The 15,501-nt window shown below is 39.9% G+C and overlaps 1 protein-coding gene across 22 annotated transcripts in view; it reads left to right on the top strand.

The window, feature by feature from the left end:
- Positions 1-15,501, top strand: part of SOX5 (SRY-box transcription factor 5) — a 600,060-nt gene that overhangs the window by 510,260 nt on the left and 74,299 nt on the right. For all 22 annotated transcript variants that reach the window (XM_063395247.1, XM_063395244.1, XM_063395243.1 and 19 more), the window contains one exon: positions 3,983-4,068. In XM_063395247.1, coding sequence (XP_063251317.1) covers positions 3,983-4,068 — 86 coding nt within the window. The remainder of the gene's footprint in view (positions 1-3,982; positions 4,069-15,501) is intronic.

Genomic DNA, 15,501 nt, shown 5'->3' on the forward strand with positions numbered 1-15,501 from the left:
CTTTAAAATCCTGTCAAAACATTATAATTTAACATTAGCATGTAACTTGATTTATGTAGCAAGTAAGACAATTGTGCCTGCTCTCAAGAGCTTGCAGTCTGTCAGGAGACAAGACAAGACACTAGGGGGGATTATACCATGAAGGGAGAATAAATGAGATGAGTGACAGAAAAAGGAACACAAAAAACATCTAAAGAGTTTTGGTGAATGGTGCAATAGACATAATGTTAACTCTTATGCTTTATTTTCACTTTAAAAAAAAAGTCTTAATGTTTTTTAACTTAAAAAACACCTTTGATGAAATTTCACAAAACATATAAATGGTTTGAGAGCCATTGCTGTATTTCCACAGGTACAGAATCATTTCATTCCCATGAGCTGGTAGCCAGTCAGTTGAAAAGCAAGTTCCTAAACACAGGGCTGTTATTTTGTGTGTTGGGAGAGGATGTCCACCTGGCTCTGTACAGCACCTTAACTTCTGCAGAAAAGTGTTTTCAGTGGAGGATCATAGGGGAGTTCATAGAAAGAGTGGTTTGAAAGTGAATGTGCTTCATGAAAAATCCTCTTGTAAGCAATATCTTGGACGATTATTTTGGGCAAGGATGAAGGTGTGATTTGAAATTGAAAGAAGTTGCAGCGCATAAATTATCAGGAAGGAGGTTCTGGGTATGTTTGTGGAAGATGACCAGAAGAAGGATAGAGAAATAAAGTATTGGCACAGAACTGAGAATTCAGCCTTGTGTTCTGCCCTGATCCACTGGCACTGCCCACAGTGGGCACCAACACCTCAAATATTCCCCCTCAGCTCCCCCAGGCTGACATTTCCCCTTCCCTTCTCTGGCTGCTGCATCACCAGTGCATAAATCTTGTGTTCTCTTTGTGTAGCCAGTCTTGAATAATTCTGTTCTTCAAAGTGATGTCACCAACTAGCTGGGAAATAATTATATATTAGGCAATAAAGCATCAGCTAATGAGATCATTTTTACCTTGTTGTCACCATAAGAATCTCAGCCTTTGATCTGCTCCAGATTTTACCATATGGCCTACTAAAGAAAGACAAGAACAATAAAACTTCTCTCTGATGCTTTGTTTGTACAAAAAGTCCACACATAACAAGAGAGATAGTTTGGAACATGAAACAACTGCACAAAATGTTTCTTTTTGGTAGCTGAAAGATGCTCCTGCCTGCATGCATTCAATTAATAATGAATTCTGTAAATGGAAATGTGATATGGTTGTTTGAGATTTTATTGGTGTTTACAGTGGTACAGACTAGTGAATGGCTTGGGAAATATCTATTTCTAGGAACTATATGTCTTGTCTCACATTCCTGAAATGTTCCTAGAGCTTGGGAAAAAATGTAGCTACTTCTGACATCTAAAAATAAGATACTTACTGAAGATGTAATGAAATAGTTAAGACATGCATTTCCCAGATTTCAGAATTAGCTAAAACTGCTTAGTCAATAAATTCACTATGATATGGGAATAAAATTAAGGATAGTAGAAAGATAAGTAGGTTCTAGAGTTAGAGCAAAAAAATGTGTATTTATCAGATAAGACCTGAGATGTTTGTTAGTATTTTGAGGGCTGGCAGTTGCTCCTGCACTGTGTGATGTCAATATGTGAGTGCTTGGCATCTTCATGGGGAGGATCCCCAAACTTTCCGTGGGTCTGAGGTGTCTGGAGAGTTGTTTGTGGGTTTTAATTTTGGCTCTTCCACTGGGCTGTTGGTGGGAATAGTGGGATTTATGAATTAGCATGATGGACTGAGGCTTAAAGATGTGTGTGGAGAGAAATGTGGGAGAGTGCATGGAAGCTGATCTTTTAATATATGTGTTTAATAGAAATCATTCAAAACTAGAAATCTAATGGGCTGTAAGAATCAGCATCCTGCTGAGAAACTTTGCCCTCATTCTTTTTTTTTTTTTCAGTTGAAAAATCAAAAATTCTGTCTTCTTTCATGGCTGTTTTTTGATCAGAATGTTTTCTTTAAGAGAGACTTTTGGAATAATGCTAAGATCAGCCCTTGGGCTACCAGTGGTGTGGAGGCAGCTCAGCGCCCTTGTCCCTGACTCTCTGACCACTGTCCCCTTTTTCTGTGTCTTCCCATGTTTCAGGCCCACTGCTAGGGCCACAAGATAGCTCTCCAGAAAATGTCAAGTCAGAAGAATTTTTGATTCAGTCCATGATAGGAAAAGGAAAGCGAATGCCTCAGAAAGCAAAACAAAATTGGAAAATGTAAAACAATGGCATTCTCTGGGGAAGAAAAAGAAAGCCAAGCACGAGAGGAAATCTGTTGCCCATTGACAAATAAATAAATAAAAGTATTGTGACCTGAGGCTGGTGCAAGGACGCTTGGGAATGGGGATGCCTGGGTGGACATTTTGGTTTGCATTGCTTGGCTCGTCAGCCTTGAAAGACTGTGAGGCTTCAGTCAACAAAGCATTCCTTAAATGTTCTTAAGTATAAACATGCACAGTTATTTAAGTTAAATATCTCTTTAGGTGCTTAGCCAGCCCAGTTTCTGCTGGTCCTCCATTACTAGAAGTTGTGGTATTTAATTCTTAACAGGAGGAGATCCAAATCCTTGAATGAAAAGGTTTAAAGAAGGTTACATGTTGAAAGGGGAAAATAAACATTAGCCACTTTAATTGAATGTGTGTACACAAACAGAGCTGATTTCTAACATTTTAAAAAAAAATAGGTAAATTTCTTTCCCTTTGTTTTCTGTTTACGGTAACTAAGGCTTGATAACATTTGAAACTTTAATTCAATAATAATTATTAATGGTTTTACAGAACACCCTGCATTACCTCCTTAATTGTCTTTTTTATTTTATCATTCAAAAAAGCAAAATAAAAGGGAAAAAATTTAATCTACTTTTTAATGAAATGTACAACAACAATTAGGTAGATTTTCCTCATAGAACATTCTGCTTTTTCCATAGTCTTATTTTCAGTGGCAGTTTTTGTGCTACAGAAACCAGGAATGCCACCAGAGGACATTCAGAAATGCACTTATTTTAGTGGAAAGTGTTAAAACATGTTATCACTTGAAGAAGCAATATAATATGTGTAACATTTCTTATTATTTTTGCAAGTTTTCTTAATAGTTTTGTGGATGGGGTAGTATAAAGTTTATTTTAACAAATCAGATCTGTTGGAAGTGACCAAAAGTGAGCTCTCCGTATCATTAAAATGTGCTGGTCTCCATCTCAATTTTTACCATTTCAGGTAATTTTCCTTTATAAATGCCTGCAATTTTTCTTAAAAGCTTTACTGGCTCCCTTTATCTCATTAGGCACAATGCAGTTCTTGCTAAAACTGAAGTCATTTTCCATCAGAAGCAACATTAAATCTCCAGTCATGGAGTGGAGTTGGCGCAGGGATTTCAAAGGCTTGTATCTGATTTCCTTAGCTTTACGTGCCTTTTCCTGTTGTAGGATCAAACCCTGCCACTAAAGTGAGATTTTTTTTTCCTTTTTTTCTTGCCTGAAAGAAAACAGTAGTCAATTGAGTCCCATTTCTACTCTGCGTGAGGCTCAGTTTACTAACAGTGAGCAGAGTTTTGTTAACTTCATATTTTGGACAAGCTTGTAAATTTGTTCCCTTCTAATGCTGTGATCTTATCAAGGTTGTACTGTTTTCCTTTTCTTCTCGTCCACCCCCATCTTCTTTCTTCCCTTTTTTTGAAGTGCAGCCTTCTGATCAATGTGCACTTTTTTTTTTTTTTCCATTTCCCTAAATACATCATGAAAAAGGATGAGGTTTCCGCCTTAATTGCTTGTGCCTTTTATTCACATTCCTCTCTCAGCCAGAATTGTGAAAAGAGTGTTAGTAAAAGGCTGCACAATAGAGCTTTTCATTAGGCCTCAACAAGGCACACAAAAGAAGGCTTTTGGAAAGAGTGAATGCAGGACTTTAATTTGCAGGTGGAGAGTAGATAAAAGGTGCTGACGCCTCTATTATTCTCTTACTTAGGTGACCCCTACCCCGTTCAGCTGATCCCAACTACCATGGCAGCTGCTGCCGCAGCAACACCGGGCTTAGGCCCACTCCAACTGCAGGTAAGTCCCAGCACAATGTAGAGGAGGCAAAGGTTAAGTAAATATGAAAACCAGTTTTCTCTTCCTTTGGAACGCAGTGCAATTAGCAGGGGTTTTGGGGCTCTCCGCATCTGAAGCAAAAAAGGGTCGTCAAATGAGAGCACGTTTTCCTTTTACCTTGCTGGAAGTTTTTTTTTGTTACGTTTTTGTGTCTCTGTTGTCGATTTAGCTACTTTTAGGTTTGTACTTTGGGTTTCCTCGTAGCAGGACGTTGGCTTTTCTTGTTGACATGGTTTAACCCCAGCCAACAGCTCAGTGCTGCACAGCCACTCGCTCACTGCCCAAAAGTGGGATAGGTGAGAGAATCAGGAGATACAAGCTAAAACCTGTGGGTTGAGATAAGAGCAGTTTCATAATTGATATAATGAAAAATACAATAATAGTAGTAGCAACTATTGTAGTGAGAAAAGAGAGAAGAATAAAGCCCAAGAAAACAACTGCTGACCAGTGCCCAGCCTGTCCCCAAGCAGTGGTTGACCCCTCCTGAACAAGTGTCCCCAATTTATAAACTGAACATGATGTTCCCTGGTATGGAATCTTCCTTTGGCCAGTTCGGGTCAGCTGTCCCAGCCTTGCTGCCTCCCAGAGCAGAGCATGGGAAACTTGAGAAATCCTCGATTTAGGGTAAGGACTACTTAGCAACAACCAAAACATCAGTGTGTTATCAAACTTTATTCTCATCCTCAATCCAAAACACAGCACTGTACCAGCTACTAAGAGGAAAGCCAGTGCTATCCCAGCTGAAACCAGGACACTTTTCCATTAGATTGTTCTCATGCAGGCTGTAAAATACCCGAAGGAAATGGAGTGTCAGGCAGAAAAGCTCTGTCCTGACAAGCACTTTTAAACTGCTTAGAAGTCGTTAACATGATTATGTCCTTTTAGGCCATAAGCTCTTCAGAGCAATAACTGGCCCCTCCTACTGTGTTTTATGGTACCCAGAGCATTTTAGGCACTGCTGTATTGCAGATAATTAGTGATTATTCTAATTTAACGTAGACTATTAGAAAACAGGTGGAAAGATACTAAAGGGTTTGAGTTTTTTCAGCAACATTGGAGAGTTGACCTGGTAGTCAGATGTATCTGATTCAGACTGTCAGTATTCTGAATTTTGGAGGCATTAGGGTGTCCATGGGTCTTAATGATAGCAAGTCTTTGGATATTCCTGATCATCCACACAACCCTTGTCAGGTCACTGGAATTAAGCAAATGTGATGTCCACTGCCACGGTGTGAATTTTGCCACCTGCTGTGTCTGCTTGGCTGGTAGGATGAAGCTAAATAATCTTTGTGACTGAGAGGAAATCAAGATCCAAGTCACCTCTAATTCTGCAAAGTCTGGATTGCCACTATTCTCTAGAAACACAAAAAGCCCCAAACTCTCCATTGCAAATGCATCTCCCTGCTCATTATTATTTGCCAGGTCACGTGGAGCAGCAGAGCTTTCTACCTGCTTGGAAGGGCTCAGCGTTTATAACTGGGATGTGTGAAATGCATTCTCCAGCTCACTTTGGCCCACATCACTATGAAGCAGACATCAGATATTTCGGTTGTTTGGCCAGCGTACTAGAGCGTGGGACACAGCTCTGGGGAAGATTTTTTATTTTATTTTATTTCATTTTAACACAGCCAGCGGAAGTTAGCTGAGTTTCACAGAAATAGCTGCCAGTGTGTAAGCTGACACATTCCATGCACCACAGAGGTTAATACATTCATTCCTATTGTGCCTTTGTATGAAAAGCAACATTGTCTGTGTGTTAGTTTCTGATTCTCAGAGTTACAAATACTGTAGGCAGCTTAAGAATCAGGGGAGCCACATAAGTCATCCCTCTGAAATGAGTTTTGAGGCGTAACGTCAGTATTGATAAAGTGCTTATAATAGCCAAACACACATGAACAGACATATGGAAGAAAGAGGGAGGGGAAAGGGAAAAAACAAACATGGAGCTATCTAGCAATGCAAAAACAACAGTCTGATTCTAATTCTTATTTTTGCAGTCATTCAAGCTAGTCCTAAAATAATGCATCAGTGCTCTGGTAAGATGGTTCACTTTCATTTCAGGACCAGCTTTGGGCTGTATCTATGCATGCTGTGGGCTGAAGAATCCTGATTAAAATAGGCCTTATCACAAAACAGTTGTCTTGTTAAAAGGTGGGCTTTGTGTAAAAGTGACTGCAGTCATAAATATCTTAGGATGAGTTTAGGTTATGGAAAAGTTGAGAACCTCAAAGGCCTCTTGTTTCTGCACAGAGAACATTAAAATGAAAATATTGACCAAATTCACCTATGTTGTTTTGCTACATGTCTGGAATTTGAGGGAGAGTTTGGCAGCCAGTCAGTGGGAGAGGCTCAAATTACTAACTTAGTAGACTCTCTTAAATTTTTCAGGTCTGATCTCTAAGGGCATGTATATGCTAGGAGTAAGTTGAAGCTGATTTTTCTTCACGTCTTAACAGGGATTTTTAGCTGTCATTGCAATCTGTCTGATAGAAATTGGACATGCCTCTTAACTTCTGGTGCCATTTGAAAGAATCAGGCTAGATGTGCTTCTGGAAAGGTTTTATCCTACAGGACTCAAAATGGATGCTCACCTATGATAACATGAATGGAGCCCAACTTAGTTGCTAGACTAGCAAGACTGTGCCTTCCAAATTCTGTTCAAATCCAGGTTAGCTCAGTGATGACTTTGTTGAATCATGAAGAAAGATTCATTATGGTTTTGGTCCAAACCCACCTTTAAATGGCTTTGCAGTCTCTTTGAAGGAGGAACTCTTCTAAATTCAGACATGCCCCTGCATTACTTACAATTCTGATGTTCCCTACAGACCCTCTGTCATCTGGTCATCAGACAGTGAAAGGTCAGAAAAGTGGAATGTTCCTTCTTTTCTTCTTTCTCTATCCTCCCTATCACTCATCTTTCAGACTTTGTGTACTTAAAGCAGGGGAGATCAAAGGACCTGACACAATGCTCAGTTTGTTGCTCCCAGCAAAATTCGCTACACAACATTATCTCAGTGAGGACAAAGCCAAGGAATTTTTCTTGTTTGTTTATGTAACAATAAACACGTCTTCGTTATTTCACTAGAGAATTTTAAGTCGGGTCATGGCTTCAGTAGTGCACTGCGAGATCAACAGGAAGTACTTTTTTTATCCCTGGTTGTCAAAATTGAGGTTTTATTCTCGTAAATGAAACACACACTGTATTTATAGAAGAAGGACTAGCACCTGATTGTTTTTCTGTAGCAAAGAAACCCTTTGTCAGTGCAAATGTAATCTCTCATTTTGAAATCCCCAGTTGGTTTGCAGTGACAGCTTTGTAATCCAAAGCCCTCCGTTCCTCTCCCCGCCTCTGAGTCCCCACTGGGGTGTACAGACTCTGTCATCTGATATTTGCCACAATTAGCCATGCAGGATTGCCTTGACTTCCAGTGTCCACAGAGAGCCTGATGACTCAAGGAGAATGGAAGCTGAATTTTATGTTGTTAGATGTTGTAAAGGAAGTAGATGGATGGGGCCATGTTGGAAAAGCTGGAGCTAACACAGTGAAGCCTGAACCTGTCCTCTGATAAAGTCCTGCCTATCAGCCCCATGTAGTCACTCATTCCCACTTTTAATGTCAAAAATGCCATTTGGGTGAAAAAAAAGTGGTTTTAGCTTTCTTCTGTTACTGAGAAAAGTCAGTCCTGAACATTCCTGCAGTAAAATCCCCCTGGGTGAGCACATGGGTTTCTTACGTCAGTTTTTTCCCCTCATAAACATCATCTGGTCTTGTTCTTCAGGAGTGGTGCAGGATGGCGATTATGTTTCAAATGAATGAGAAGAAAACTGAACACAAATTCTCACTGTGTTTTACTGAATAAGGCTAATGACTCAAAAGTACTGCTGTGTGCCTTACATGAACATGATGTTTTCCTATATGGTTCAGCAGACAAGGGAATTAAATCCCTCCATCTTGAAGATCAGCATTCAGAGCTGTAAACGTAGATGTGGTGCAACAAGCTTTGCACAAACTAAACTGAAGGGTTTATTCTGGTACCAGTCATCCTGGGCATAGCTAAGTATAAAATAGATGTTTTCCTAAGTCTGAGGAAATTCTGTATAAAATTGTATCTAAAAGTTTCTTTTCTGATAAAAAAGTATTCTGTGAATACTTTTCTGAGCATTAGGAACAAAGGAACTAATCACACAGTGTGAAAACGGAGAGGAATCTGCACCATTGGGAGTGGGAATGGTTCAGATTTCCCAGATTGCTTGTTTGATAACCAGATAGTGACAACAACTGATTAATTGGCAGTAACACAAATGCTGTATATACCCATAACTCCATTGAAAGATAATGCTGGATGAATAATGACAGCTGCCTGTGCAGTCTTACTGTATGGACATTTTGTGTCCTGTCAAAACAGTAGAGCAGTCTGATGTAATACAGGCTTCCTGAAAACATCTGCTCTTGGAAAAAAAACACCCCAAAAAGTTTGGAGTGCCAGCAATCAAACTTTCTTCCCTCTTCATCTTAGCGTGAAACAGGACCTCATAATTATTAGTGGTTGTGTTCAACATCATGTCCAAATCTGTCACTGTGTGAATCAAGAGAACCTCCCATCAGTGTGTAAGTGTGAAAACATTTTAGCTGGGTCTCAGCTCTGAACACCAGTCACTAGGAGAGTCCTGTATTTTCTGACTGTTTGTATAAAGATGATGAGCATATTTAGACCTTTAACAGTGTGGCCAAGTTTTCGAGTCTCTAATTCCTATATTAAGTACTTGGGACAATTGATTTTTTCTTACTACAGACCTGGTCTCTTAGCTGTGCGGTAAGATGCAAATCACGGACTGAATTTCAATGGAATTTTAAAAACTGGACCACAATTTTGGAAATATTTGGGCCTCAAGCAGGCGTTGATGCAAGAGATTAGATTTTGAGAAAAATTAAGCTTGTTTGGAGTTTGAGGGCTTTGCAAAGTTGTTCGTCCTGCTGTTATTTAGGTGCCCACTCAGTAAAAATGTTCCTTTGTAAAACCTTGCTGCTAGATACCTTAAGGGTCCGTAACCACTGGAGAGGAGAGAGCACTTTAACAAGTGTGCAGTTACTGATCAGGAGGCAGAGTGTTCAATGGTCATACAAAGTATTCCATAAACAACTGTTGCAAATGAAACAAAAGTAAAGCATGAAGTAAAAGCAAAATTCTCAGTCAGATACCCTTTTTATTTTCTTACATACCCGCTTCTTTCTGGCTTCTTCACCATTGCAGGGATGAGTACTCACCTCCACTTGGCAGTTCAGGCTGTTTCTCTGAGATATCTCCTTAAGTTTAATTTGAAATGTTGCTGAGGACAGAATTCCCCTTGCTCTTAAAGAGATATTACCATATTGTTGTGCATTAATTGTCAAGCACATGGAATAACTGGGGGTTTTTTTGCATATCTCTTTCTGATTTCTTGCTATAATCTCTAGATATAACCAGTTTTCCCAGATTAAGCAGTTGACCTTCCAGTGTTACAGCACGTCAGACCTGTGAAAGAAGACTGAAAAAGCTGTGCAAACCCTGTAGTGATTCATCTGAATATTGAAAACTTTATTCTTTCCTTGTTTTGGGGAGTCAAGTTGCCAGAGCTGCAAAGACATATGAATTATTTCTGATGAAGGAAAGTCTAGCACCCCATTATTGTCTCCACGGAATGTAGCCAAGAGATGGCAATACTTTATCCATTATTCATTTACTCTGCAGTCTGCATTCATGACCTCTTTGGGATATTACTATCACCAGTTCTTTGCTTACAAGAAAGTAAACTGTTTCTTAGCAGTGCAAGGTTATTTCTTCTATCTGCTGGGCAGTGTCTTCCTTTAAATACCATCTAAGCTCGCTTTGCAACAGCCAGAGTCACTATCCTTTCCCTGTTTGTTTTTTTGCTTTACCTGTTCTCATTAATTGGACTCTGACTTCTTTTGTAGGGAATGAATCATTAGTGCACAGTTCAATTACAATATTATAATACTCATGCAATCCACTTAACTATTAAAAAAAAAAAAAAAAAAAAAAAGTAGAGTTAGTTTTTCACTGTGAGCACACACATCTGGGAAAAAAAACCAACCAAGTGCATGGAAAGTGACATTTCTCATTAGCATAACCAAAAGATGGCAATTGTCCATCTGCCATTAGCTCCGTGTATGGCTCTGCTGTTTCTTATGGCCATCACAAATAACAACAATAAGAGGAGTAACAAAGCAACACTTTTTGTTGGATGGCCTTTTAAATGTTGGGGTTTTTTAATTTGTTGCGTTATGCAGATTCTATATTCCCTGCTTCTGTCCACCACTTCTTTCTGGCTTTGTAAGTGAATGTGTTGGCCACTATTGGCCACCTGTACTGCACAGGTGATATAGCCAAGGTGGCTATTTCAGAAGAGATCAGTGAAGACATGAGTCCTTCAGCTAGAAAAATGTGGGGCCCAGAGCTGCTCATGTAAAAGAAGCTACAACCATCTAACCAGGGTGAAGGTCTCTGTGTTGTTGTGGGATAAGGGATAAGTTGTCTTCCAAAAATTTTATCTTTCCAAGGTTTCTTGTTTTTTGTTGTTTTTTTTAATGAAGTCTTACTGATGATTTTAAGATATTCATTAAACTGTAAAAAGTAAGGTGTGGGGTGAGAGGCTATTGATTGCCAAGAGCATCTCTGAAAAATCCCTACATTTTTAAATGGAGAAAGTTTCTCTCAGTTAACTCAAAAGCAAGCCTTGCAACACCAGGATGCAACTACTCCTCGTTTCTGGATACCTGCTGAAAACTGGAGATTGTGGTAGCTTGTGTAAAAGCATGAACCACAGAACACAGCTCAATTAAATCTTCTTCATGGTGGGTAAATGTGCTTTGTGGTTGGCATTTAAATAGCCCATTCTTGCCTTTGATAGAATCCTACACAATGTTATGGGTAAACTCAATATATTCTATTAAAATAGATTTGAATGAAAAGCTTGATCACATAATTTTATCAGAATCCAATCAATTTAGGAAAAACAGTGATTACAGCAGACTAGATAGAAATGCTTTGTGTTTTATTGAGCACTGTGAATATCTGAGCACATGCACAGTGGACATTTACAGGCAGTAAATACAAATGGTAAAACAATATCATGGCCTCTCTATGGGCTGTCAAATTAAAACTCCCTCCCCCCTCCAGGGGAAAGAATTAGCAGAGGTAGCACATTCATTTTGTCTAGATTAACAGTCCTTTCTGCATAACTTTCAGATTCCATCCATATCTATGAAAAATGAAAAAAGGCTGAAAAATGACCAGCCTGTCTGCCTTCCAGTTGTAACTCAGGCCTGCTGTTTGCTAGCAGACCTCTGTCTGCATGAGTGAGTTTTCCTCTAGGTTGAAGAGACTGAATTCCCTCTCCCCCCTCCCTCCGACCCTGAGCCTGCAGGGCAGACAGACAGAAGCACACATATGATTAATACAGCACAGCTGCAGGAGTGACTCATTTGCATATGTATTAATAGAGGCAAAAACAACAATTCAATTACATACAGAGACATTCTGCATACTAAGGAACATATGCAAATAGCCTGGAAGAAGTGCAGCCAGCATTCTCTCTGACTTTTCCTGAGCTCACATGGGCCAGAGTCTGAGCCCAGCAGTTTTCAAGAAAGAAGAAGAACCTGTTAGGAGATGCTTATACAGCTATTACTCCTCCTCCCCCACCCCCTGTGTTCCTAGAGGACGTTTGACATTTGGACAATGGAAATAACACATCTTTTCCGTGTTATTTCCCATTTACCAGCCTTCAGCTTCACATTGTTGTCTCTTTACATACAAGCCCCCAGCATGAGGACAGCAAATCATCTTCCATACGTGCACATCTGTGCTATTTTTCTTTCACCTCATCACTTGTGTTGTTTCCATTTTGCTTTGTCCTTCTCTGCCACAAGATTTCTCTTCTCGTGAATTAGCACAAAATAACCATTTCTTGAGAAATCACTCAGTGATTTTCTGCTAGGGAACCATTAATCCTTTTAGTGGGTCTAGAAGGTGTCTCAGACAAGTTAACCTGTTTTGGGCAGGCTGTTCTGTCATGATACATTGGTCTCTGCCAAGAAAGGTGTGGAGTTCTCAGGTGGAAAAGATGAAACCCCACAGGTGTTCAGTGGTTCGTGCTACAGCTGATGGAGATCAGGATAACTGGTACTAGAATTTGATTCTAGCAATAGAAACAGATGTTCTCTGAATTTTATAGGCATTTATTAGGGCTTTCAAAAGCAGGTTGGAAGTATTGCAGCATTGGAACTTATGCTGTAGGAACACTTCAGCTATAAGTTAAGGTTTTTCAGCTGTAAGTTATTCCTTAACCTTGTGTTTTAACTGAAAAAAAAAAATCTATGTACTCAGTATGCTTTTCATAGGGGCCGTTCACACACTGTAATGTGCAACAGCAAAATGTTAGGCCATGATCCATACCCAGTATCCTAATTTTTGAGAAAGCGAGACACTTCACATTGACCTTCATGGACTAGTTAAACAGAGCTCTGTTTCAACTTGAGAAGAGATAACAAGTCACTAAAAACTTCTGGAAACCTGACAAAGCCATGAAGATGCCCAACTGTCTTGGGTGGCAACCCTCTGTGTTTCAGCAGCCTAAATTTCTGGCTATTTGTCTGAAACATCTCCGTGGTGTGAGCAGGGAAAAATAGGTCATGCAGGGAAGAGTGTGTAACTGTCTGGCAGGCGTGCTTGTGAGGTCAGGTCATCCTTAATTTCTTTTCTCCTGCAAAAATGTTACACTTGTTTCTTTTTGGGGTTAGCCTGACAGACGGAAGCAGATTACTCCTTGATTATTTATAAGGCATTAATTTTAGATGAATATTGCTGAAGTAACTGACATCATAAGTAGTTTTAGCATCCAGCAGAAGAGCCTGTTTGCAGATTGGAGTATGACAGTCTTCACTTATACAATGTCCTAAGACAAAGTCTGAAGTGTTTGAAAGAAGAGACGAGGAGCAGAGGCATCTGTATCAGCAAGGACCTGATACTCCTGTGCAATAGAACTGAAATATCAGATCCTTGGAATTGTGGTGTCAAAGCCGTGAGTTCAACAAGCTGCAAGACAAAACCAGTGCCAAAATAGCAGCAGTGGCAGCACCTGCCTGCCAGTGGTGGGGAAAAGCCATCTGAGAATCCTTACACTGCCCCAAACTGTTGTGAAAGACGTAAATAACAACCCTTGTACATACCTTGAGATGCTTCCCTTCCTATACTGGCAACAGTGCAGATCTGGGAGATGTTTTTGTTTCACATTGTTTCCTGGCTTACATTCATTGGGAATTAATGCTCCTGGGAAAGGTCTGTATGAAAAATCTGGTAACAGAACCAAAAAAACTTCTTTTTTTTCCCCTCCCTACTTTGTGTCCTTTGCACATTCCAGACACTGGGTTTTGAAAGAGTTGGCTTACGCTACTGGTTTTCCTATTATGTTGTTTGCTCTTTTCAGAGGGATGTTGCTGAAAAGAAGATTATATAATCATGCAAATCAGATTGTATAATCCTGAGCAAACTGTCCGGCGGGGGGAGAGGAGGGGAAGCCACACTCCGTGGAGCTTGGCTGGCTGTGGGGGAACTCACTCTGAAACCACAAACTGGGGCATCACGGGGCTCCTGTGAAACATGAGAGCTGCACTCAGACTGGGAAACTCCTCTGAATATTCCTGGAGTTCATTGTCTTTGTGCTGAGCTCTGCCAGCAGTGTGTGTTTGCAGTCCCCCAGCAGAACATCACGACAGACAGACGCACAGGAAAACTGTAAATCAGTGATGTGCACACACTCCAGTGCTCGTGGAACAATGCTCCAAACAACAACAGGGAGAAACACTGACAAACCTACACAAACCTACACAAAACCTACACAAACCTACACAAGCCAAGTACTTACTGATACATGCTCACTTCTTTAGGTCCACTAATCAAATTACTACAATTATTCATCCTAAAACGTAGCACAAGAAATTCTCTCTTGAGGTCTTGCTCTCTCTGTTGTACCTAGAACAGATGACGTGGTTTGCTGTTAGATGCAGATTGGTACAATACTTGAATGTGCAAGAATTTTGATTTATGTTTTACTTTTTACTACAGCCTGTTTTATGCCCATTCTTTTTTGTCCAAGCTTTAGGTCATTTCCAGTTGACAAGGCAGAAGGTGATAGAAGTAAACAGAATAGTAAATATGTGCACGAGGAGTGCATCACTGGGCTGTGATATAAATTGCATATGGCAAGAACAGTGCAAGCCTTTAGAAGTTTCTGAACTCTCACCCTTTCTTTTATTAAGTCTGATTCCTTGCCAGGCTTGACTGTTAGCAGCCAGGATATTTGATCACCCTTTTATGAATGGGGGCTAATATTAGGCACAGTTTGAAACTATGAAATACCTAATTACTGTAGACTGTAGATCAAAGTGTTAGACAACAAACCACTGAGGTCAGGAGGCTTGCTCTGTTTTTCTTTCCAAAGTCATCACTTGAACTTTTCTCAATAGAAGATACCTACTATAATAGAAGATATCTGGAGATGTAGCTTTCACAGTGTTAAACCTAATTAATTTGTTGTGTCTGGATACTGTAAGCCTGTTCCTGAAGTTAAGTCAAAGTGCAAGTTTTCCCCTAAAGTGTAGGCTCAGTTTCCTCCAATTCCTTTTCTCTTTCCAGAGGTTCTCAATGCTTTCAGCTCTAGTGAATTTTGGGAGATCAATCTGAACAAGAACATTTGTAGGCAGCAGTACCTGTAGCTCCTAGTAGTCCTCAAAAGTAGCTTTTAAATTTACCAGTCTGCAAGAGCTCTTCTCATTGAAGTCTGATTCCTAGACTAGCTTCTGAGTGGCCCTTTCACTTTGCATAACTGCTTTATTTTTTTGCCATTTTTACCAAAATAATCTGTTTCTGTTCCAATTCATTGGATTACTGAGGAGAAAAGTACTGCACAGTACTGGCTTTGCATTCCTGAACCCTTAGCCATGGAGACTGCTCACATCACAGATGAGTTACCTGCCTGGAAATATGCTGCAAATTTGTTAAGTCATCTATCTTGGAGGCTGGCAGACTCTGGAATTACAGGGAGCAGGGCTGTCAGAAAGCTACTGTGTGAGTTGTCTTTCCTTAATGGGCAAACATACAAATGGAACTAAAAAAGCAAAAGAAAAGGCATGTATGCAAGAAAGAAAAATGGTTTTAAACAAGTGTGTGTTTTTAAGCTGAGGGAACCTTAGAAATCAGTATCCTACAATTATCAGTACAACAGGAAAGCAGTAAGAAAGTTTTAAATGCTGTCTTGGTAGTAGAAAGTGAGATTTTCAAAAGTGTTTTCTGCCTAGATCTGCACCTCTGTGTCTTGCTGTTCAGAGGTATTTCT

Source organism: Prinia subflava, chromosome 4 (assembly GCF_021018805.1).
Source record: "Prinia subflava isolate CZ2003 ecotype Zambia chromosome 4, Cam_Psub_1.2, whole genome shotgun sequence".
Taxonomy (NCBI): Eukaryota; Metazoa; Chordata; class Aves; order Passeriformes; family Cisticolidae; genus Prinia; species Prinia subflava.